At 42.1% G+C, this 25,650-nt stretch overlaps 1 protein-coding gene across 3 annotated transcripts in view; it reads right to left on the reverse strand.

The window, feature by feature from the left end:
• The window catches only part of PKHD1 (PKHD1 ciliary IPT domain containing fibrocystin/polyductin), a 267,993-nt gene that overhangs the window by 29,458 nt on the left and 212,885 nt on the right, over positions 1-25,650 (reverse strand). For all 3 annotated transcript variants that reach the window (XM_064650787.1, XM_064650789.1, XM_064650788.1), the window contains one exon: positions 1,572-2,577. In XM_064650787.1, the coding sequence (XP_064506857.1) occupies positions 1,572-2,577 (1,006 nt within the window). The remainder of the gene's footprint in view (positions 1-1,571; positions 2,578-25,650) is intronic.

Raw genomic sequence — 25,650 nt, forward strand, 5'->3', positions numbered from 1 at the left:
AATCAGCTGCAGGTCTGTTGTTGTATTTGCATCAAGATATGAATATAAAGCCACCGCTGATAAAATGCATGGAAGGACTTGTGGGCTGATAAATTATGGAGAGGAAACTTGAACATGGGCACATAAAGCATGTGGGATGTAGGATCTGGGCAAATGAGTGAATCAGGTTCTGGAAATCTAGAACTGAAAAGGAAATAGAGCATACAGTGAGCAAACAGAAGACCACGAACTCTTCTATTTCTGTGGGGAAAATGGGCAAATGGGATCATTGAATTGTAAAATTGGGATTTAATAGGGCTTTTGTGTATGGTACTGGTATCATAGAATATCAGATTGGAAGGGATCTCAAGGATCTTCTGGCCCAACCTTTCTTGGCAAAAGCATGGTCTAGACAAGGTGGCCCAGCATCCTGTCCAGCTGAATCTCAGAAGTGTCCAACACTGGGGAATCCATCATGAAGGAAAACTGTGGACTTTCATTTATGCACATTTCCAAAAGGATTCAGAAAACAGAGACGGAGAAGGAAACACGAGAACTCAAACCTTTCAATTTTTTTCAAAGCAGTCAGTGATTTGATTATTCTCGAGGTATCTGGAGGAGGAGGAGGAGGAAGAGTCAATGCCCAGAAACTCATTGATGTAAAAGTGAAGGAAAGAACAAGAAGCTCTCATGGGAAGCTGGAGAAAGAAAGGCTCCCAAGAGAAAGTGGGTGAGTACTTATGACAGCAAGAACAAGGATAGCATCCAACATCTAGGCACATGTTCAGCTAGTATTGGATGTGTCCAGCTCTTGTAGCTTCTAGACCAGATGGTTTTCTGTAATTTTAGCCAAAAAGAAGGTTCAACACTCCAGTATCAAAGTGAATAGCAGTGGCCTGTATCATGCAGGAGATTGAAATATGAGAGTAAAAAGACTTTTCTGGCCTTAAATTTTAAAAGTACAGGGATAAAGGTTTAGACCTACAAATTAGATGAGGCAACAACTTATCTTTAATAACACATCTCTGATGCAACATCAATTTGTAAATATTTATAGATTTAATTGTTTAGAATTTAAAAGCTATAATAGTCTGAATTTCTCTCAAAAAATTCACTTTACCAGATACTTTACAGCTTCAAGGCAGACTCACAGGAATTCTGTTCCTGGTTAAAAGCCTCATGGATGTCTCTGCACTACAGAGATTCATGAGCACCAAAAGAGTAACATGGTAGTTCACACACAGGAGTCCAGCTAGTACTTGGGCATAGCTCTGTCTTCAGAGAATCAGAGAATAATTCAATGGTTTCGGTTGGAAGGGATCTTAAAGATCATCTCATTTCAAACCTCCTGCCATGGGCAGGGACACCCTTCCCTAGACCAAGTTGCTTCAAGCCGTGTCCCACCTGGCCTTGGACACTTCCAGGGATGGGGCAACCACAGCTTCTCTGGGAAGGTCATGGAAACTTCATGTGCTTCAACATGGGTAGTCATATTTCAGCCAACAGGGGACTTGTTTAATGAGCAGATCAAGTGGATAAATTGCCTCATTACACTTAAATCAGTATGTGATGATGATGTATCTGACACTTACCTCCTGTTACCTTCTGCTGGGGACAGCAAGCCAGCTTGAGTCACCATTAAGGTCTCAACTGGCAAGCCAAGGCCTCTCTGAAGGTCTCCAGTTTGATGAGTGTTGATAATTGTTCCGGCCAAACTCTTTAATCTGTCACTTGTCAACTCACTTCTTGGATGACCCGGTGGATCACCAAGTTCAATGATCAGCACCCTTGATGGACCAGTTGTATCAGGTGGCTGCAGAGCTCGGGTGCTCACTGCTTGCCTCCCCACTCCCTGTGAGCTGTATCTGCTATGCAAGGCTGTGCAAAAGGCCATGTTAGGGCAGTGATACTTCTTTTTGCTGGCATTGGCTGAGATTACCTTCAACATGCTTTCACCTCCCAGCACGTGATGGACTACTCTGACTTGGTCATGGCCAACCTTCAAGAAATCAGCCAATCGATGTATTATAGTTGCCTCATCTTCTTCCCCGACAGCCTCAGTTACAGTGAAAGCCACAAAAAGGGAAAGGCCAGCAACTATTTCTACTGGTTCAGTCTCATGGAGGAGAACGTAGAGAAGATTGTCCTCAAAGCTGAAGTAATTGGCTCCTGCCCCTTCATTCAGTGAAAAAGAAGATGGTTTTGGAGAGACATATCTGCCTTGAATGAAAACACGAAGGCTGAGTGGTTCACTATAGAATATGGCCATGGGCAGCCTGGTTGTGTTTTGGCCACTGAGGAGGAAGAGTCTGAAAGCCAGAGGTGGGAGGTCTGGGAAGCAAACCGTGGTGAGCTCAGGGGATGGCAGCACAGAAAATAGAGTAGAACGATGCTCTGCGGGGTAACACCAAGTGTGTGAAGCCATGTCACTGAAGGTGTCCATAAAGCTGCCAGTCACTGTTACCACTGGGAACAGTCTCTGGCTGTCCACACTGGAGTCCAGGTTTTCTAGGATGACAAGTGCATGATCTGTCTGTTTGCAGAAGTAGCCTTGTACTGAGGGCTTGAAGATGCACTTACTGTCATCTCTGTAAATTCCTGGAAGAGAATAAAGGGAAATTAGGGGAAAGAAATTGTTTTGGACATCACCTCAATCTTTTGTTTTATAGCTGCTTATTTTCCCATTCAGACCTCAAAATGACTTTTGTCAGTGCTAAAATGTTACATAACTTTAAGAGAATCCTGGACACTAAGGGATATTAAATAGGTAGAAACCAGATCTGCTGTTTTGAGTTGAAAGTTGTTGAAGACTCCTAACAGACAGAAAAGCATCACATATACTTACCTCATTCTTTAGATATCAAATTTTGGCCACCACTGAAAAAGCAGGCAGCTAGACTGTTCTTGGATCTGATCCAGCACTACACCCCTATGTCCTTGTGTCTTATACATTCTCCTCGTTCTAAGCCTGTACAGGACAGCAAATCAGGGTTTAACTGCAGTTCTTTGGGAAGATAATTTAACTCTCCATGAAACCATCTCATCCCACTCACAGGGATTGCATTAAACAAACAAACAAACAAACAAATAAACAAAAACAACAAAAAAACCCACCAAAATAAAAAAACCCAAACCAAACCCCAACAAAAAACCAGATCAAACAAAACAAATAAAGAAACAAAAGCTAAAACAAAACAAAACCCGAGAAAGGACCAGAACACTATTAATCTCCTCCAGTGATGACCTCATCAAGTTTTAGAGACAGAAGAAAGCACTAGATTGAGATACCTACAAATAATGAAGATTCTTATGTGTGCTCCAAGTGTCTAAACTCCCACTGCAGTCAGTGGAGATCTGAAGTTTAAACCATTTGCCCACAGGCAGGCATCTACATTTGCATGGGATGCCCTGAGAGACCTGAGACATGAGACACAGGGTCCACAGAAGATTTCTGCCCTGCAAGGATGGCAGCTGCAGGGCTGGTGGGACACCCCAGAACAGCAGAAAATACACTAAACACACACTTGTGGTAACTGAAGCATGCCCAACTCCCCAGCCACCAGTACTGACAAAGCAGTTTAAAAACATGAAGTTCACCCTAAAATACTTCTCTTTAGTCATCTGGATTACATTTTACTATCCTATAACTTTTTTTTTATTGACCAGAGGTAGAACCTGTCACTTGAACACAAGTGAATGGTGTCACCTGGACCTCTTTTGGTAGCTGCAACATCTGTAGATGTAACACACGGTCGATGGGACCACAAAAGCCCCTTTAGATAACACTTTATTCTTTCACTGAATATAAAAGAAGTTAAAATCCTTACACATATGTCAGAATTTGCCACTAAATCCCCCTCCAAGTGTCTGTGGAGACAAGTCAAGAGGATCCTTTTATGGAAGGCTCTGTACAGAAGAGACATAACCCACACAGTCTTCTGAGTTAGAAAGATAGAATCACAGAATGGTTTGGGTTGAAGGGCCCTTAAAGCTCATCTTGTTCCAACCCCTCTGCCAGGGACACTTTCCACTAGACCAGGTTGCTCCAAGCCCCACCCAACCTGGCCTTGGACACTTCCAGGGATGGGGCAGCCACAACTTCTCTGGGCAACCTGTGCCAGGGCCTCACTACCCTCACAGGGAAGAATTTCTTCCCAATATCCCAAGTAACCCTTCCCTCTGTCCGTGGAAAGCCATTCCTCCTTGTCCTGTCACTCCATACCCTTGACTGAAGTCCTTCTCCAGCTCTCTTGCAGCCTCTCTAGGTACTGAAAAGTGCTATAAGTCTACAGTGTACTCCATCTGACCAAATATAGGTCTCTGCTTTAAGATGAGAGAAATTGTGCCTCAGGTTGTAACAATGAGATCATCACTGATTATAAAGAGAGAATAAAAGTAAGAGTTCAGATCCGGGCACCAAAAACATAAACATTTCTGCCTGGAGCTTCTTAGGAAAAGAAGTGTGTTTCTGTTTTTCCTTCCTCTCTTCAAAATAAAATCAAAGGAGGAATTTGCTGCTGTAGCCAGCTAGAATTGTCCTCCCTCACCTAGCCTGCCCCTTCCTTAGCTGAGAGCACAAACATGTTGGGCAAAGTGTGGCCAATGTCTCAACTAACTCTGTGCTCCTCATCCAGCACCTTCAGAGACGTATCCAAATCAGATCAAACACAAGGGACAGAAACATCCTTGAGAGTCACAAACTTTTGGATGAATAAAAGGACTTTCCCCTTATCAAGGACACATTATGTGAAACTTTCTGCTAGAGAAAAACAGCAGACTCCTGGAAAAGAAATGAACTATGAGAAAAGTTGGACGGAGCTCAGAGCAACCTGGCAGGGAGGGTGAAAACAGATGATTTTTAGGGACCCTTCCAATCCAAACCATTCTATGATTCTATTAAATTATTCTGGGCTCTGCCTTCAGTTATATCTCAATGCCTGGATCTTGCAGGCACCTATTATCTATTTCAAGGGGAATCCTCATGTGCAGACCACGGTCTGGCAGCATTTCCCAGAACAAGCTGTCACTCTGCACATCACCGAGGGGAGCAATAAAATTACATAAATGTTGATCTCTGTTCAGGGAGGATGTTCCATGAGAGAGGATCTCTGCAAAAGCCCCTATTTTTAGACACCGGCTTCGGATTTTGCTTCCTTTTCTTTCCTTTCCCTGTGTTCGTTTGTTTGAGTTCTTTTGCTTTATCAGTGCAAGTATTTTGCTATCGGTGTTTGCTGGGGGCAGAGGGAGAGAGAGAAGCAACTCCGTTCAGAAGTAGAAGTGGAAATGCTGAGCTCAAAGACATTCGGCTTTGTCCTGGAGCACTGGGAGGATGTGCTGGCAGCCAGCCCACAGAGCCTGGCAGATCCCATCCTCTGCTCTCCTGGAAACACCCCATCTCCCCCCTTTCATGTCTACAAATAGGATTTGCTGGTATTTTGTGACTTCCCCGGACTTCCCTTTGCCCTGCCCGGCTTGTAGAGCGGGTTGGCTCGTTTTCCTGCACACACACACTCACGCCCATGCACGCACACGCCTCGTTGCTTGTCCCCTTCCAAATGGCCTTATCTGCCAGTCACAATTTCTGCAGCCTGCAATTTCGATCACTTTTAAATGAAACCCATGCTGGCCTTAGTAATCATAATGTCATTTACAATTTACCACAAAACACGTTTATTCAGTTAGTAGCACATTGGAGAAAGAGAACTCCATATGAACTCGCCACTGAAGCCCTAATCTGATTATTTCCTCATGAAAATCCAAGCAGGGGTGCTTGTAAGAGGGGTCTGAGAGGAGAAGGAAAAAAGTGAGTCCTGGCCACAGCTGACTCTCATAATCAATGGGAGTAGATAAGTGACGAGGCGTGTCAGGGCCAGCAGCTAATCTGCCCTGGGGCTCTCCTCTAAAAAAGGCCAGAGTGGACAGGACTTAATAAATACTGAGTGACCACTGAATATTGAGCTGACATGTGCTATTTACATTGGCAATGAACAATAACAGTGATAAATTCCAGAAGCATCCCCCCTGCAATGGGGGAAATCAGATTAAACAGGTTCTATTTGTACCTGGGTTTGCACACACACGTGTGTGTGAAAGGGGGGACAAAATGGGGGAAAAGTAATCAAGCACAAATGGGCAGGAAAGATGGAGAAGATGTTCATATCTGTAGCAATGTGTGCATGGATGAGGTTGAACATTGCACTGGAATCTTCATGTACCCAGGCAGAGGACGAGGGCATAAGTGTTTTGAGTGCACACATGGGCACGTGTTCCATCTGTGTGTCCTGCTCCACGCAAGAAGGAGAGAGAAATTATACTTGAAAAATGTGTGTATTCACCCTCTGCAGCTAATTTCTCAGACTTTGCTTTCTGCAGGTTCCCCCCATCACCGAGCCAAATTTATTATTTATTTATATCCATCTCCACACACACATAGACACACCAACATCTATATCTAGATGAGACTTTAGCACTCAGGTTGCTTCTAGGGCTCCTGACAAATATTAACTTTGTGTCAATATTTGTCCTTCCTGTCGTGAAATGAGGATTTTCCACCTCATTTCACATTTGAAAAGAAAAATGTGCCGAGGGGTCCTCTTTGCTCAGGAAAAAAACCCACCACCACCATCACCATCTCATATTCTTTATTTAGAAAAATGGAGAAGGGTGGAAGGAGGGAAGAGCATTTTTTAAAATAGATGTTTTGACTTAAAGGCACATAGAGTCCTTTGCAAGTCTCCTGCCTTTTCCCTACTTCCCTAACGCCAAATAAATAAAATAAAATAAATTCTACATTTAAAATTGAATGAAATACATCAACATTAATGATTTCCCCCTTCAGGTTAGCACCACCATTTGCTTCAATAATTTTTACCCATTTTGTGATAGATTTCACAATTCATGGTACAAGGAAAAATAGTCTTTTTTTGACAAAAACAAAAGGGGGTGTCAGGTTTTTATCAAAATAAAATAAATCTCTCGCAATTTTCTTTCCTTCTGACTGAATTTGTTCGTCAGTTATTTCTAATTTAACTACAATTATAGCTACAAAAAATATAAAAGCGAGCAGGGGAGGAAGGGGGAGGGGAGAGATAAATGGGACACTGTTTAGAAATTGCAATTCCTTGGCCTTGGGCTGGCCAGCACATATCTTTGCTGAGAGGGAAATATTCATCAGCATTAACTGTTCCTTTTGACCTGCTGACATTCAAATGGGAAATAAAAAAAAAAAAAAATAGGTCCAGCAATAGCACCTCAGAAATCTAGAAAAGGTAAATTATTCTGAGGTCAGTTGTGATTTTTAGTTATAGGAAAAGTTTTCAGTGTTTCTTGACTTCAGATGTTCCCTGTAAATAATTTTGGCTTTGATTTTCCTGTGTAATCCCTGTCACAAGGTCATCATGCCTACACACTCATGCTTTGTAAGCGATGGCTCTGCCGACACTGATTTTGTAAATCTTTATGTAGTAAGTGAAAACAAACCTCTCAACTTCGGTGGATGCCGAGATAAGGCATCTCCCATTGTTTTTAGAAATCCCACCAACTGTAAATTAGGGATATCCCTCCATTGAATTTGTCAGCATTCCACGGGGGATAAACACATAGATATGCAATGTCAAGTAACACTTGTGGCTGGTTTCTCACAAGATGTATGTTGGGAACACATGCATAGGGAGGCACGGTGGCTCAGTGCTTCTTGTGTATTTGGGTACATATGTGCTGGTTTTGGCTCAGGGAGAGTTAATTTTCTTCATAATTACTGTTGTGGGGCTGTGTTTTGGATTTGTGCTGAAAACAGTGTTAATAACACAGAGATGTTTTCATTACTGCTGATCAGTGCTCACACAGAAACGAGAGTTTTTCTGCTCCTCATCACACCCCACCGGTGAGTGGGCTGGGGGTGCACAAGAAGCTGGGAGGGGACACAGCAGGGACAACTGATCCCAGGGGACAATGGGGATATCCCAGACAATATCACTTCATGCTCGGCATATAAAGCTGGGGGAAGATGAAGAAAGGGAAACACATTCACAGTGATGGAGTTTGTCTTCCCAAGTCCTGGTTACATGTGATGGAGCCCTGCTTTGCTGGGGATGGCTGAGCAGCTGCCTGACCTTGGGAAGGGGTGAAAGAATTCCTTATTTTGCTTTGCTAGTTTATATGACTTTGACTTTATCCATAAAGACTCTGTCTTTACCTCAACCCACAAGTTTTCTCCCTGTTACCCTTCCAATTCTCTCCCCATCCCACCAGGAGAGAGTGAACGAGTTGAGATGCCGTATGTTGGGGTTAAATCACGACAACATACACACACAACAGTGCTCATAGCAGGGACCATGTAAATAAAAATAGAGTGTTTGCTTTAGGCTGTTAATTCTTTCTTTTAAAGAAAAGTATTTTGGAAGGAAATGAGTCTTATCACACTCTGTGAGGTTTTATGCTCTCCTGTTTATCGTTCCTCTATTAAAAAAACTTTGAGCCCCCTGGCCAATTTCAGTCACTTTTGTGGACTCAAAGATAATATGTTCCTGCAAGGTTTGTAAAAGTAGGTGCCCAAGTAGAGAAAAGACAGTTCTTAGTGCTTCCATTGAAGGAAGGTCTGTAGTAAAACTCTCTCTTATTACACATCCCAGGATCTGCATTCACCCTTCCCTTTCACACACAAATCCAAAGAAAAGCAGATGTAGTACATGAAATATTTTTCTTGCAATCATTGTTTTCATGCTTTGATATGGCCACACGTACTACAACTATTTATTCATTGTAAAATCAATTGTTATTTGCCTCTTTCATACAGTTATATTTTTTATGTTTGCACCAACCCTTCAGAGCTCCCCCATGCCTAAGAAGTAAGGTACATAGTGTTACAGGTGACAATATATCTCTCCAAGTCATGAACAAAAAAATTGCAATTTTCCAATTCCCAGTGACTATACTAATAAGTCATTCCTGACCTTAAAGTACGAGTGACAAGTAAAGTCTTAAGAAGAGAGACCAGAAACTCTCTGAGGCCAGGATGCTCTCCAACAGGGATCAAAAAGAGCATGGGAACAAAGCATGTGTATAACAATGTTCCCCCAAAATGCTGCTCAAGCTTTCAGAGCTTTACAGATCAGGAATCTCTTGAGTCAGAGAGATCATTTTTGGTCTTTGTAGTTGACAGAAAATGTCAAACCTGTCTCAAGAAACTGCAAAAAGTTGGGGAAGAGAATAGTCTAGCCAGGAGAATATATCTTGAGTCCTCTCAAAGAAGGTGGGCCAATAAATCTGGAGGTGCCCTTTGGCGAGGTTGACAAGACCAGGTTTTATTAAGAGATGTTCCTTAGAATGCCCCAGATCTTCTCAAATGCTCTGCTGCATTTGAACAGGAACAAGGTGCAACAAGGTTCCACACCTGGTAATACCTTGGCTGCCTGTGTACAGAAGACTCATCTGGAACTTAGATTATAGAGCATTTTATCCATCAAAACTTATAAAATAACCAGTGCCAAGCCCAGATCCTTGTCCCTGGCCAGCTGCCGTGGCACCCCCATGGTATTAAAGTCACTGACCCTCCAAAAGGCAGTGGCCACCTCCAAACTGCCCTTTTGAACTGGTCCCTGACTTGTGCAATTTCTGGAAAGTGCCCAGGAGTTATCTTGGATACTGCTGGTTTGCCTGGGAACAAACTGGTCTTGGAGCTGTTCTGTAGATGCAGCAGGAGTGACTGGGAATCTTCAGTGTCCCTATCCTTGTGCTGCTTGACTCAGAAGAGTCTCATTCCTGTTGACGTCGGCACTGGCCCAGAGCAGCTTGTTCATCATTTTATTAAACTTAATCAGAAAGACACACTTAGGGAGGATTTTTGTCTGCATTATCATTAATGATTAAGGAGCTTCAGTCATTTTAGACATCCTGACAACACAAAGGTTCCCATAATGCTTATTTCAGGAAGAAATCCAATATGGTAACAAAAGAAGTGTTACCTGACATATCATGCATGGAGACTGAAAGTATTAAACAGTATAATTAATCTCGACCCTAAAAGTGCCACAAATTAAACACCTTTAAATTGCAACCCTGAGTGAAGGACAATGCAGGAGTCATAACCTTAAACCCTACTGTACAGCACTCAGAAGTGTGGCCTGGAATGGGACAGAGTGAACCTTCATATGGGAGGGATAATCTGGGTCTTCATAGCTTTCCTGAGGGCCATCAATACACAGCTAAGAGGTGGAAATAATGGCATTTTATACAGCAGTTAGCAAAATAGGACCCAGGGCCCTTGTTAGATGCTCTCACGAAGCAGGCAAGACAAACAAACTATTGCCACAAACCTCTTGTAGTCACTACCCATCACCCAAAGAGCCAACTGCTGGGTGTGAGAGGGATCCTGTCTCCCAGGAAAGATGATTAAAAGAGAAAAATATAAAGAAAAACATCTTTTGGACTGAATTATTTCACCTTTGACAAAACAAGCTGTTCTGCAAGCATCATCTTATTTCTCATGTCACTACCAAAGCTTTTCTCATTTTCTTTCCCTTTAAGATAATCCTGGTTTCCTTTTGGTGTATTTAAAGCCCAGAAGGATTTTTCTCTCCTCCTAACCAGCAACCTCACTGACTGAAGTCAAACTGGTATCTGTGGCTCAACACAAAGGTGGGGGGCAGTGAAAGGCAGAGCTTTTATGATTCCAGTCACCATCTCTCCGGCCTAGGAACGATAAAACTGCCACCACCACCTGAAAGCAGAACAACAATTTTGTCACATGCCAGACCTAAAAATGAATGTGGCCGTGCCATGCACTGCTCTGAGCTGCAGATATAATGAGTTTTGAATGGGAAGTCCCGGACACAATAAATCTGTGCCATATGTGACCATTTCCTGTGTCAGTTCCTTTCTCATAACCAGTGGAGGCTTCGCCCTCCCCCTCACTTTCCCTTTCATGACCCCACACCAGGGCTCTGAAATCTTTCAGGGTTGCTTATGGGCCCCAGGCCTTTCCACAGCAGTTGCATAAATAAATGAGTTTGACAGCAAACATCATAAGGGTTAGTGGTAATGTGTGCTCCACGCAAGTGCTCGTGCTACTCGCTGGAGAAAAGGGGGAGGAAAGAGCTTGTTTTGTTACCATGAACAAAAGTATGTTCTCTGACAAGTGGTGAAAGAATTAGTCAAATAAACTTGAACTCTATTCAGACCATCGCTGCCAGGTTTTGTTATGGATCGGGAGGTTCTCAGCTTCTCTTTCCCTCCTTGGCCTGCAGTAACTGCAAAGACAAATCATCCTTTTCTTCTGCAAAAATAAAGTGAGGGGATAAAATGAACGGCCTAAAATAAAATTTGGAGGGAACTTCACTTTACTGCTATTAATATTATTATTATTATTATTATTATTATAATTTCCCAGTGAGAACAGTTTTTTGGCCCTGGGAACAGACTCATCAAGAGACTGAATGATTTTCCATTAGATGTGGGCTAGAAGGAAAATGCCAAATACCTGCAGATTTTGGAAATATATGGGTTAGAATTAAGCTTTTAAATGAAAATGATTTTTATAAGAAATAAGTGAAAGAGAGGACAGAATAGAACCAATTATTTGTCCTATTTTTCCCCTTTTTTATTCATTAACAAATCAAATATTTTGACTAAATAGCTAAATTTTACTAAGTAACTTCTCTGTAAAACATTATTATCAAAAAAACTTTTTTTCCCAACAATACCATTTAAAAAAAATATATTCATATATCCTATTTTCAGCCCAGAAAGACCACAGACATTTCAGTTAGTATCTTAAAGAGTAAAATCAGTTTATAGAAGTTTTATAAAAGTGATTAGGAAGGAAGGTTATTTTCCCATGTCCAATGCAGAGAGAACCAAAAAGAATGTATTATTATTTTTACCAGGGAGGTATAGGCTGCAAAGAAGAAAAACATCTTTCTAGTAAAATATATATATATGTATAAGTAGCAAGGGCTTGAAACCAACTGATTAGAACAGGGTGGATCTATCAAAAGTGAAGATTTTTTTTAGCAGGTTATTTTAATTTCTTTTGGGAGCATTGCAATTGCAGATGTCACTTTGGAGTCTTTTCTTTCTTTCTTTCTTTCTTTCTTTCTTTCTTTCTTTCTTTCTTTCTTTCTTTCTTTCTTTCTTTCTTTCTTTCTTTCTTTCTTTCTTTCTTTCTTTCTTTCTTTCTTTCTTTCTTTCTTTCTTTCTTTCTTTCTTCTTCTTCCTTCCTTCCTTCCTTCCTTCCTTCCTTCCTTCCTTCCTTCCTTTCTTCCTTTCTTCCTTTCTTCCTTTCTCTCTTTCTCTCTTTCTTTCTTTCTCTTTCTTTCTTTCTCTTTCTTTCCTTCTCTCTTACTCTCTTTCTCTCTTTCCTTTTCTTTATCTTTCTTTCTTTCTTTCTTCCTTCCTTCCTGCCTTCTTCCCTGCCTTGGCTGAAGGTGCAGTCCCAGAGCTTGTGACTGAGAGGTTCCCAAGCACAAGAGTCCCTGTGACATTATGAGGGTGATTTTCAGCAATATTAGTCCTGTATGGGCTATGGACTTGAATCTGAAAGCAGAGGGATTTCATTATGGGTACAGACAGCTATATTATGCCATGACATATTTATGACAATGAAAAGTAATGGGAGGCAAGTATTTTAAGCCTTGGAAGCCGAAATAAATCTGAAAGCACAGTGCAGAGTCTGAACACCTACAAAAACATATTGAAGAGGTAAAATTTGAGATACAAAGGCTACAGTCATTATCTGAGCACATAGAATGGGATTCATCACATTAATTCTAGCTGCCTAAATGTTAAGCATCTAGTCTAAGCTAATTGTCTAGTCTGAGCTGTTCATCTAGACAATAATCATTAGGGAGAGAGAGGAGAGACTTTTAGAGGGTCATTCATTCCTGCTTTTCTTTGGATGGATTGTAGCACATCTGAAGGTGTCAGCCTTTACTGGTTATATGGGAAACCTAGACAGATAGTTTGGATTCAAGGCCTGTATTTAGAATCATAGATTCACAGAATCATTAAGGTTGGAAAAGACCTCCAAGATCATTGAGCACAAGCTTTGACCAAATACCACCTTACAAATAAACCATAGCACAAAGTGCCACTAAAGTTAGGTAAAATGAGTCCAAATGCTACTGATGTCACTAACAAGGGTTGCAGAACAGCCAGGCCAGTCAGTGTTCCTGTTCTGAAACAAGTGGGAAATGATAGCTCTGTACATACCTCTAAAGTAACCATCTCCTCCAGTTAAGAACAACGGGAAAGAAAGAAAGAAAGATGGGACATGAAGCCATAATGAAAAATAAGAAAGAAATTTCCCCTATCCCTACCAAGGTTAAACAGGCTACAAATAAAATTTTGAGGAAGACCCTGAAAAAATCAAACTCTGTATTTCACTTTTGTAGCTCTGATGGCCAAGCCACTGGATCCAGGTACTCCCACGTGTGCCTGGTGCACTGACCCTGCAGACCACAGCTGTTTGCTCCTGAGAAAAGAGGACACAGAAGAAAATACCTTACAAAGCACAGAAATGGAGAATTTTTCCCAAAAGAGATGAGCAAACACAAGAACCTAAGAAAAAAATAATAAATTCTAATCTCGGAAAATACATGAGGATGGGGACAGAAGAAGACTGGTTTCAAACACCACTGACAAGAAAATAAAATGTGTAGTCATAGTCCTAAAACACCATGGCTACATTGAAACTTAGGGAAAAAAAGGTCAGAAGAGTTTTTTGTTTTTTTTTTAAAAATCATAATGTATCTACAGTTTAGGCTTTATATGTATACTAGGACAAAACTCCCAGGTTAGAGTACATCCAGAGAAGCTGCCAGGGTTGAAAATGACTTGGAAAGGATCTGTGATCCTAATGACACTTTCATCCATAACTTCATAAGATTGGTTTGAAGAATCTTTGAGGGTTGGTTTTTCTCATAGTTGTTGTACTCGGGTGTGCTTATTTTAGGTAGTCCAGGGACAGTTTCTTGTCCCATCAAAGTCTTCTGGGCAGCTCGAACAGCGAAAGAGCAGGTTTGGAGGTGGAGTATCTCTTGTGTCTTACTAGATACTATTCTTCATCTTCATGTGAACATGACTGAACGCAGAGTCACACTAATCTTGTTTTTGTGGTACCCTGCCCATGGAGAAAACAAATAACTACATTGGTGGAGCACTGAAAGCACTCACCAGTCCAGATTGTTCTGCTTTAAGTGATCTAAGGATCTCTCCCTTTGCATTTTATTCCAGACTTACTAGTGAGCTGTTTGAAATTTCAGACAGCCTTGGAGTTATTTTGGCCAGGGAGTATATTTAAAACTCATTGTGCCTAATGTTGTCTTTCTACAATTGAGAAGTAATCAGGAAAGACGTGAAAATAAATAGACAAGTGAGAGGCAAAATGAAATATGAAGTGGCTAGAAAGGAGTCTGCTCTCTAATGTATTTTTTCAGCTTATTATTGTAAAAGCCCAGAGCAAAAGAGTAGCTCTGAAGAGTCTTTTGTTAATAGAGGAAAGGTTGTCCTCATATTTTTCTTAACTTTTTATTTATTAGCCATGCTACACAGGGCACTTCCATAAGTGATGGCTGAGTTTCAGGTTACAGGGACTTGTTTAGTCTGAAAACATCCCAGGCTGCAATGGGAAGCAGAAAAGAGAAGTAACAGCCTATTGCATGGAGTTTGAAGGAACTCACACCAAAGCCCATTTGTTCTCTGCTTTTCCCTATAATTTCTGGTGGTTGAGCTTGCAAAGATTTGGATGTCTCTGTTTGGATGGTTAAAATGCATTCCCAGCACGCCACTTCCTCAGGTGGTCTAGCTGATGACAGCATGATGCTTAGGCCAATATAAAATAGCTGATGTGTTGACCTGTCTGAAAATAAAATTATAAAGCTGCATTCCTGCGTGGGCAATCCTCCAGGTTATTGTGAAAAAAAGAAAATTAATGTTAGCAAAGGCACTTATCTTATGCTCAAGCCCTAAAACATGACAGTCAATAACATTTTGGAGACTCTTGGTGTTGGGGTACTATGTAGTTGCTTATCATTGCCCTGATTATGGGGCTAAGCATAAAAATATTCACTTTCTACAAAATCTCATCAAAGCTGAGATGGTGGAAAACATTAGCTGTGCACAGGAAAACAAACAGGTGCATTAAGGATATTTGGGTTTTTTGACTTTTTGGTGCTTTAACACCAGAGAAAGAAAAAGAGCACTGAAACAAAATTAGGATAGGCAGAGCAATACAGATTCTCCAGGGCTGCTTAGCTTAGGAATCCTGCTAAAATTTAAAAGATGCCCTTCATGAATAATTTTCTACATTATCCAACTTTAATGAAGAGAATTGTTAGTATGGACAATCTTGGTCTGGTTTGGGGTTTTTTTTGGTATAACACCACCATTGCCAGACACATACATAAGACAAGCACAAACAGGATTTTTGCTTGTTTATTTCGTCAAAGATATTAGAACATATTTAATTTTCTGGGCATGCCAGTTGAAAAGCTTAGCTGGAAAGCTCTCAGCAGGAACCTCCACAGGCCTTTCTGCTGGTTTGGGACATCAGAGAGTATCTTTCAGCTCCCAGAATGCCACGAAGAGCTAAGCCAGTTTGGAGAGCCTACAAAGAGCCCATCTGGCTTTGCTAAGTTTCCACATCTCATCTGGCTCATAAAGGACAGCAGGCAGAAGCCTTGTAGATCATGTTTGTATTCCACTAGCATGGAAAGGCTCATTCCAGAGTCAGACAACACTAAGGGCTGAGTACTAAGTGCTGAGAATAATCCAGAAGGTAGAAAACTGGTCCTACACACTTCCAAACCTCTGTTGCCTTATCAAGACATCTGGGCTATAACCACTCTCCACGAAAGCCGCAGGAATTTTGTTTATGCATAAATTCCCTGGGGAAGAGCTTTCAACAGAAATCTCACTTTCCAACCCAAATCCTGCCCAACAGTTTGGTACATTATGTCAAGAACATGTTGTCAGTTGTTAAAAATGGATCCATACTTTTTCCCTGAGCTTCCAAAAGGGTTAATAATTCTGGCAGCACCACAGTCAGTAACCTGAATGCCCAACCAGGAGGATATGCTGTGAAAAGCATCCCTCTGCTGCCAAGGACATTGAAGAGAGGAGGAACATAAGGGAATCTTGACTTTTTTATCTCTTTTGCTCTCCATGGCTCACGTGGAGCAGGAGTTCAGACACAGAGGCCTCAGAAGGAGAGATCTGAATTTAATAAAGCTGTCTGGGGAGAGGGAGACAGAGAAGAGAAGATCATGGAGATAAGAGAAACAGAGAAACAAAGAGAGGAGGAGAAAGAATATTACAGTTGAGTGGTGATGGCTGTGTCCTTTCAGACTCAAGTGGACAGAAGTGAAATATTGGTTTAAGAGATGGGACTCCAGAAGAAGGAATAAAAAAAAAGAATATTTTATGGTTAGAACATATACTTCCATGCCACTGTAGTGAGACTAGGCAAAAGGTAAGGGAAGAAAAGGATAATGGAAAGATGCTGCTAGAAAAATTAATAGAGATCCTTGATTTCATCACAGTTTTGGGGGGTATTGGAGTGACCCATTAAATTCAGTGCAGCTACACCTACAGTATGCAAGCAGAGTTAGATCCTGAATAGGAAAATAAATTCTTTTGAGATAACAATTCCATAGATTAACAAAATGAGGGAGCCTGTTTGATTCCCCACTTCTGCAATCTTTGCCCACTGCCTCTTAGAGAATAAAAGTTGATTGAGGGGGAGCAGGGAGAAGGAGGGGGCTCGTCTGTTCTCCACTGACACTCACAGCCCTCTCCACCAAGGTGCAAAGTTGACTTCCTTTACAGAAAAATCAGAGAACAAATGCACTGCCAAAGCTCCCATCCGAGGATGTTTTTTTCTTTTCTTTTCCACAAGATTCTGTTTGTTAGAAAAACCAGAAAGACACCGGAGGGAAAATAAATGCAGATACATTTTTAATGCATGCATTTAATTTTCAGAACATGGTGGGCACTTCAGTGCTGGGTGCTGGAACTGCAAGGGAGAATTTATCTAATCAGTCCTCCGTGTCCCCGCTCAATTGACATAATGTGGTCCTGCCGATTAAAGCACTGGAATCACAGCTCTGCCTTTTCCTTCTCTTTCATACTAAAATTATTGATGTGCTTTGTACTATGTGTAATTGCCATTATTGTATATGTGCCTGGAGCATGTGCAGAGCTGAAATTGAAATAAATAAGCAAACAAAAATCACACGATAGCGAGTCTCTGATGATACGGGAGGGGGTTGGTGCCGTGGCATCACGAGCTGAAAATAGGATTTCATACTGCTGTGACTGGTTTTGACAGAGTGAGATTCGATAAGACTGGAAGAAAGGCTGCCCTGATCCTCCAGTCTGACCCTCAACAAACACCAAATCAAAGTACCTCTTTTAGCATCCCGGGTCTGAGCCTTACCATCCAAGGATTTCTCCGGAGCAGTCCTGATTTACATCACCTGAGGATCTCGCCCAGCATCAGACACTCACTTTTGCTCTCCGTCTGTCTCTCTCTCATAGACACACAGTAGATTTGTTCTTTACATTTAATTTATGCAAGCGAGGCACAGAATACATTTCAGTAACGCCAATTAGATACGCACTAATTTCTTCTCTGTGAAATAGCAGTAAGTAATTAATCAGAATTTTGATCACAACTCAGTTGGCAATTCTAATTGCACTTGTCATTTCCACAGCAAATACAGAATCATTATCTTTTTCGCCGAGTCCTCTCTTCCTAATCATCCAGGGTGCTGGAAGCAAAACATTTCCAAGAACTAGATATTGTCTCTATCAACCTGCAGCCTTAATACCTTTGGACTGAGGGTTAGTGGGTTCAGTCCGTGGCTGTGTTTTATTTCAAGCTTCATCATAATTTTAAAGGGAATAGCTAGTGGCAGGCTGGCTGCTTGCCTGGGGGAGGGGGGATTCTGCCTCATAAAATTATGAGGAAGGATAAAAGCTAGCAGCTCACTCCATTAAAAACCTTCTGGGAGAGGACTAAAGATGCCTGACCTTTGCACAAGCATCCAGCAGGCATCTAAGGGACATATGGACGTTGAGCAGATCTGTATCATCAAAGTCCGCGCTGCTTCTCCGAGGTACCACATCCATGTTTAACTCCAGGCACTGCCAGCCATCTCAGCAAGGGATAGGTTGATCAAGGGAGATCAGTGCCCTGTGTTTCACTGAAACAGTGTTTCCATGACCATTTCAGGATCCTTCTGATGACCTGTGAAAACTGACAGTGCTGGTTTAGAGCAAGAATGGGTTAAGATTATCTGCCTGGATGGTGTTATGGCCAGGGGTCTGCGGAGGCAGGGCTGCCTTTTGCTGTGCTCCAAAAAGCTGACAGTGAGATACTCCTCAAATGGCTTAGAGGAAGGAAGAAATGAGAGCAAGAAGAGAAAGGGAGATTCACTATTTAGGAGCTGAGCCCTACAGGGAGCTGAGGGTATACCTGCACCAGGTCCACACTTCAAGTCCAGTGTGACACCTCACCTTCTTCTGCAAAAAAAATTGTGAGGACCTGGCAACTACAGTCCAGTTCCTTACTCAGATTCTTCTTATAATTCAAGCCCAAGTGATTATTATTTTGCCAGGTAATCCCAAACCATACACAGCAAGTTTGGGACCAAACACCAGAACTGAGATCTCAATTCTGTCAACTGTAACTAGTGAAAAGGCATTTACAAGAAGTGTAAAGACACTTCATGAAAGAAGTCTCTGCATAAAATATGTTGTGAACCAGAAGAGTTCTGGTTCTGCCCTTACATACAATTTGAGCAAGTAGCATCAATGAAAATGGCTAGTTTGAAGACTATCCAAGCATCTCCTGTACTCCCCCAAATCTTTCTCCTCCCTGCCCTAAGCAACAGAAATCACTGAAAGAACAGGAAGATATCACTCAGCCCTTTCCTTTGCTTCCCTGGGTTTTTTTAGGTAATGCTCTTGCTTTTATTCCACATTTCAGAGGTCAATAGGAAGGATTTGAGGGGAAGTGTAACCTGTCAGTCCTTCTACTCCCATACACCAAAACTCTGCCATAGAAAGAGGTGAAAACTCAATATTAGTGATGGCATTGGGGACAAAACATCTCAGAACCTAGCCATGAACTTTGAAGCCAGGAACAACAGTGTCTGAGCTTTTGGTGTGCTGAACCTTTTCCATAAAAGACAGAAAAATACAAACAGAGTAAATGTCTGAATTGCCACAGAGATTTTCTTCTTCTGAGATCAGTGTAGGGGTGGCATGTTAAGCATGCTTTCCATGATGAAAAGTCTCAAAAGCTTGGATCATACATTTTCCAGGCTCAACTTTACCTTCTGGGACAGAGTGGGATGCTGACATTTTCCATCAGTCTTCAAAAGAGGTACACTGAGGCTATGTCCACACTTGGGAAGGATTATGCCTTAGCCCTAGCACTCAATCACACATATTTTACATTCCTAGAACAATGTTTGGCATGTTTTCTTGTCTAGGTCAACAGGCACTGACCAAAACAGTGTCTAGGAGCTGTCTGAGGCTTAATGTGATTTGTGACCATCCCAGTTTGGACACAACTACTGTGGTCTGGAGGAAAAGGGATTTTAATAATTATACATATGGCTATGCTAAGAGTTGGCCATGGGCAGGGACACCTTCCACTAGCCCAGCTTCCCCAAAGCCCCATCCCACATGGCCTTGGACACTTCCAAGGATGAGGATATGTCCCACTTCAAGCCACTCAGGGGCATGGGAGGCACTGAGAGAGCTAAAAATGAGGTTGCCATCATCAGTTTTTTTTCCTGACCAGCTATCCACACTCTCACCGAGTCAGCAATGATTGTGCTTACTATTGATACACATATGGGAGACCCTAAAAAGGCAGAAAAGAACAAAATCTGTTCGAAAAGATGTAACACAGAAGCTGTAAAAAGAAAGGATGCCTTTTAATTCACTATCAGGGTTGCCTAATCACCTCAGAATGGGAAAATGAAAAAGATACAGTAGCTCTTGGAACCTGAGCATTTTTGAAGAGAGAGCAAACCAACATAGCACAGATTTATGAAGACAGCAGATCACGTCCCAGATTAGTTACAGCAGCCAAAAGGAAAAAATAAGAGCTTTAAAACCAGAGGCAGTGGGATACAATCAGAGTAGTGCAAAAAACATCAGCTTCAACACAGATATATAAGTAATGGATGGTCCTGAAGAGACATTCTGGCTACATCTCCACTAGTAAATTAAATGTGCCCAGGAGTGTTCCCAGACACCAAGGCCAAGTGATGTGATCTGGTTGCATTCATCTATGAAACTGTCTCAGCCTTAAAAACAGGATGGATTCATCCAACAGTCCAAGTGGGAATGTTCCCTGGCACACATAAATTCCCAAACTGCACACAAGAATTTTTTGGGAGAGCATTAATTGGCCCAGGACAAAAGCATGCCAGGGGCTGTGGTAAACATCTTGGCAGAGCAGAGGATTGTGTCTCCGTGCCTGTGGCCTGATATCACTTTATTTATCTTTGCATGGGCAGGGCCCCTGCCCACATGAATCTCTGCCCCTAGAGAGTGATTCTCTGACCACAAATTCACCTGTAAATTTAACAGAGGGAACAGGCCACAGTTAGAGAGGTAACCAAACCCTCAGGAAACCTGCAGTCCATATTGTTTCTGGGCCCCTTTGAGAGAAGAGTTCACACCCAGAGGAAAAGATAGAGCAGATGTTGTGGGAAATATTTGGCCTTCTTTTACCATTTGTCATCACGCTTTGTAAGTTCATAGAGTTATAGAATGGTTTGGGTTGAAGGGACCTCAAAAATTCTCTAGTTCCAATCCCCCTGCCATGGGCAGGGACACCTTCCACTATCCCAGGTTGCTCCAATCCCTGTCCAACCTGGACTGGAACATTTACAGTGATGGGGCAGCCACAGCTTCTCTGGGCCACCTGTGCCAGAGCGTCACCACCCTCAGAGTAAGAATTTCCTCCTATTTTTTTGTATATTTGTTCCAAAAAAGTTATTGCTGTTCACTTTGCAGTTTACAAGGCTGTAGTATATTTTCTTGTACTAGAAAAATATTTAAAGTGAAGAAAAACAATACATGGTCATTATTAAAATCAATACTAATGAGGCACGAAACAAAGTTGTTGCTGTCTGCTTTCTGTTTATTGAAAGAACAGGTTTTGAACTAGAGTGGAAGAGAAGGAAGGGGCAACCTACTTCCTTCTTGGATCTTATCTCTCTGCTGGAAATGAATGATTTGCAACAGCTGAAGAGGGACATCCCAGCCATTGTAACTTAATACAGAGAGGATGGGTTTGGGAGGACTGGAGTCACCACAGGAACAAACATGGGAATAATTTCCTGTCTTTACCCAGATACTACCTCTCTGGGTTGATGCAGGTGGACCCAGCTCTGGTCTTCAATAGCCATAAACTGTGAGTTCAGTGAGGTCACGGCCACATTTAACTGTGGGAAATGTCTGATGCACGATGCTGACATGTCAGCCCCCTCCTCGGCTCGTCACGTGTGGGCATCCCTCTAATCAAGATGCTCTGACAAACAGTGGATGAAAAATGTGTGCATAAAGCCCACAAACACAAACAAGCTGTGGAAACCCTCTTACAGACACTCTGAGCAAAAACAAGAGAAAGAGTGGGATGAGGTGAGGAGTGGCTACACCACTAGGACTCTACCACCAGTGGTGGAGAGAACACTCTGTTGTCTGCCCTTGCCTTGGGTGACAACTGTGAACCTCAGTAAAATATCTTGCTGTTTCTTTTAACTGTACAATATGGTATGCACAGAAACATTTGCTCTGAGCACAAGCTCAGAGACAAGACAGGGTTGATCCACAGCAGAATTCATCAATGCCAGGAGGAGCCAGAAGCACAAGCTGGGACTATGTGTAAATGCACCCACAGAGAGCAGGACAACAGGAGGGCGAGCTCAGCCTTCTTGGCAGGACCCCAAGCAGGTCCAATGTCATGAACATCACCTCAGCCAACACACATCTGTGCACAAGCACACAAGGAACAGGACGCAAACACATCATAGAGCTCTTAAGGTTGGAAAAGACCTCTAAGATCATCAAGTCCAACCTTTGACCAAACACCACCATGCTCAGTAAACCATATTGTGAACCATCTCCCAGCCAAGGTGGAGGCAGAGCTGACAAAAGAGCAGACACTGCTGCCCACTCTGAGAGCTGCCCCCAACAACGACCAGGGACATATCTTGGCTCTGTGTTTCCATTTCCCTCCTTCTTTACACGCTCCACCAGTGGTCCTTTTGCTTCTGTGGACAGGAGTCACAACAGAGAAGACTGAAATTATCATGGCTTTTCATTTGAGACTTTCTTTGCATCTCCTGTCTGCTTTGCTCCACAGTGGTCATACCAGCATTTGGATTTTCAATGGAAAGTCACCCAGATCAGGCTCGTTATCACCCTTTTCCGGGTGACTTGGGAGCAATACACACACCTGAAAAGTGAGTGGAGAGTTGAGCTGATGCCTCCTGGCCTGAAGACATGGGGACATGCAGGGGCTGGGTGACTCCAGAGCACAGTGCCATTACAAACAGCACTTTGCCTGGAGGCCCATCGAGTTGAATTAGAAAAGAAAAGAACCATTAATTAACTTGACTTAAGAGAAGGCTGATGCAGGGCAATGTGACCTTTTCTCTATGTCACATGCCACACGGATTTGAGCCTCCCTCTGATGCTTTGTCACCACCAGTCCTTGTTTTTTAGATCACTGGATTGCAGGGGGGTGATGGTGACCAAAAGGATTGTGGCAGCAGAAGGGAAGAAATGACAGTTTCACTATTCCAGTGATCTGTGCACTAAAGGCAGCAGAATTCCATTATGCATCTACCATCTATTACCTTGCAATGTGTATATATATGTATATTTATATATATATGTATACACACATATATATATATGTATACATACATATATATATATGTATACATACCCTACCTGAGGTATTGCAAACACATAACATCTCATGTGCATTCAGTTAATATACTTGTCTAAGGTAGTTAAAACAGTGTTTTACAGAAAAACTAACAGTGGTATCAGTTTTAAAAAAATGCAGAATAGAATTATTTAATGCTGTTCAATTTTTGCATAAATGTGATGGCAACAGAAGGAGCTTTATGCAGATTTCTCCAATCAGCTCAATGAATTGCTGAAATACTTGAAATTTGATATTGAATTAGCCAACCTCAGGGATTAGAGGGAAAGTGTAGTTAACAGCCTTTAAAATCACAGAATCACAGAATCGTTTGGGCTGGAAGCGACCTTAAAAATCATCTTGTTCCAAACCCCCTGCCATGGGCAGGGACACCTTCCATTATCCCAGGTCACTCCAAGCCCTGTCCAACCTGGCCTTGAACACTTCCAGGGATGGGGCAGCCACAGCTTCTCTGGGCAACCTATGCTAGTGTCTCACCACCCTCACAAGGAAGAATTTCCTCCTAATATCAAATCTAATCTAAATCTTCAGTTTAAGGCCATTACCCCTTGTCCTATCACTACATGCACTTGCTTCTTAGGCACCAATTTTAGTGAGAGATAAATTATTTCAGTAAGGCAAGACGAATCTTTTGAGTTTAACTTGAATCTCTCTTTGGAAAATCAAGCTAATCTATCCCTGTCCATGACATTCAAGATACATCTACACCTTCTCTTTAGTGCAAGACAGGATCTCCCTCAAGACCTGACCCACAGACCACAGCAGCAATAAACCAGGAATTATAGGTTCTAGGAATGAGGGAAAACCAACTTTCAGAGCACATGTGATTCTCTGAGCCTCAGTCTGTTTGGAAGCTTCACAGACTGTGAGGGGCACATGTACTGGTTGCCCGTGGGTGACTGCAGGTATTTCTACACTGTCATCTTCCACCTGTGTTCTCTGTGAGGTAAAAGGTGGATGGATCTGGGATTTCACTGAGGGCTCAGTGAACTCCCAGATCCTTCTTCGAGAGTTGTGGCAACACAGACATTGATATCAGAGGTGCAGGGTTTCATTTGCTGAATTTGAGATTTTTTTGACCGCAGTACTGAAAAAGAAAATACAAGTGAAAAGCACCTCTCAAATTCCATTGAATAACACTGGCAAGGAAAGACATGTCAATGGTGTACCCACATATAGCTCCCATAGAATAAAAAACCTCATAATGGCTTAAAAAGTGCTTTTCCATGTCCCAATAAATCACCGTGGCTTAAAGTATTGAAGGTTGGTTTTAAAACTTCTCTCTTTGAAATCTGAGCTTTTATCTCAGTGAAAACACTCCCATCTTACTAAACAAACACAACATGATCAGCAGTGGACTCAGAAAATCCTCTCACATCTCATTATCCCACAGTTTAGATTAGGGCTTTTATAGCTTGACTTCCTAATTCAACCACAGGATCAGCTCTGCTCCCCTCTGCCTCAGCTGTGCAGTGCTAATATATTATTTCTGTAACATGAAGACCAAAGCAAAGGAATATAAAGTGTTCTCGTGGCAACAAGTTAATTTTGATTTAACCTTCCAGTGTTTGACATTTCAGCCATTAACACTTTGGTTGTTCAAAGAGAAACACCATGTAAGCAAGCAATAAAGTCTTACTCAAACAAAAAGGCTCCCAGAGGTGCTGGCTGCATTGTTTCTTGCAACACAAAATGTTCCCTTGTCATTCCTATCAGCAAGAAGTCCTATCCATGCCAAGGTGGATCCAGGGCCTATTTACGGTGAAACAGCTCGCCTGTGAAAAGGCATCTGAGACTGGATTCTGAGGATTTTCACCTTGAGAGCACTGGAGGATGGAGACGAAATTCCTGTGTCCAATACCAGACCAGCCACAGTAAATCTTCTGGCTCTGACATGGACTTGCTCAAATCCCACAGACATGGCTGTGCTTCAGTTTCCTCTCCTGCCCTTTCTTTTACCCATTTAGGGCTGCAAATTCCTCCCAATAGGAACCTCTGGCTGTATGACAGTGCCTAGAGTCTCCAGTTCCATTTACTACAGTATAAAAGCTCTTAAGGAGCTGCAAATACACAGAGACTGAGGCACTGAAGGGAATTTTCAGATAAAGAGGAGTGGCATGATAGACTTCTGCTCTTGCAGCTTAAGCAATCCAGCATTAGGGTTGTTCAGCTAGTGATAGAATCCACTTTTATTTCTCATTTCAAAACTTTCTTTCTTCTAGGCCCTACATCTCAGAATTATAGAATCATAGAATCATTAAGGTTGGAAACAACCTTTAAGATCATCAAGTCCGGCCATCAACCCATCCCCACTTAAACCTCTTACCTCTAAGCTTTTGGACGCATCTCACTGGTGGGAGGAAATTGCTTTACAGAGAAAGCACTTGGACACAACAGTAACTGCAGACACTTCAAGGACTAAACCAAAATTATTTATTGCACTTTGATCTTTTTCCTTTGCAGAGCCCAGACACCTTCCCCAGACACTCCAAGCCAGAGAAAGAGTTTTCCAGAGCGACATAAGGAATTTGGTCCCTGGTGTCCAACTCCTAATGAGGTTATTTAAGATTTAAACATATCTTTTCCCAGGGAACACTCACGCAGTGTTTTGCCGACGGACTCAGGGTCACACAGATTTCTCTTCTAGATGATCCCAACTGAAGCAGCTGGACTTTGATGATCCCTGTGGGTCCCTT

This window comes from Pseudopipra pipra, chromosome 3 (genome assembly GCF_036250125.1).
Source record: "Pseudopipra pipra isolate bDixPip1 chromosome 3, bDixPip1.hap1, whole genome shotgun sequence".
NCBI lineage: Eukaryota > Metazoa > Chordata > Aves > Passeriformes > Pipridae > Pseudopipra > Pseudopipra pipra.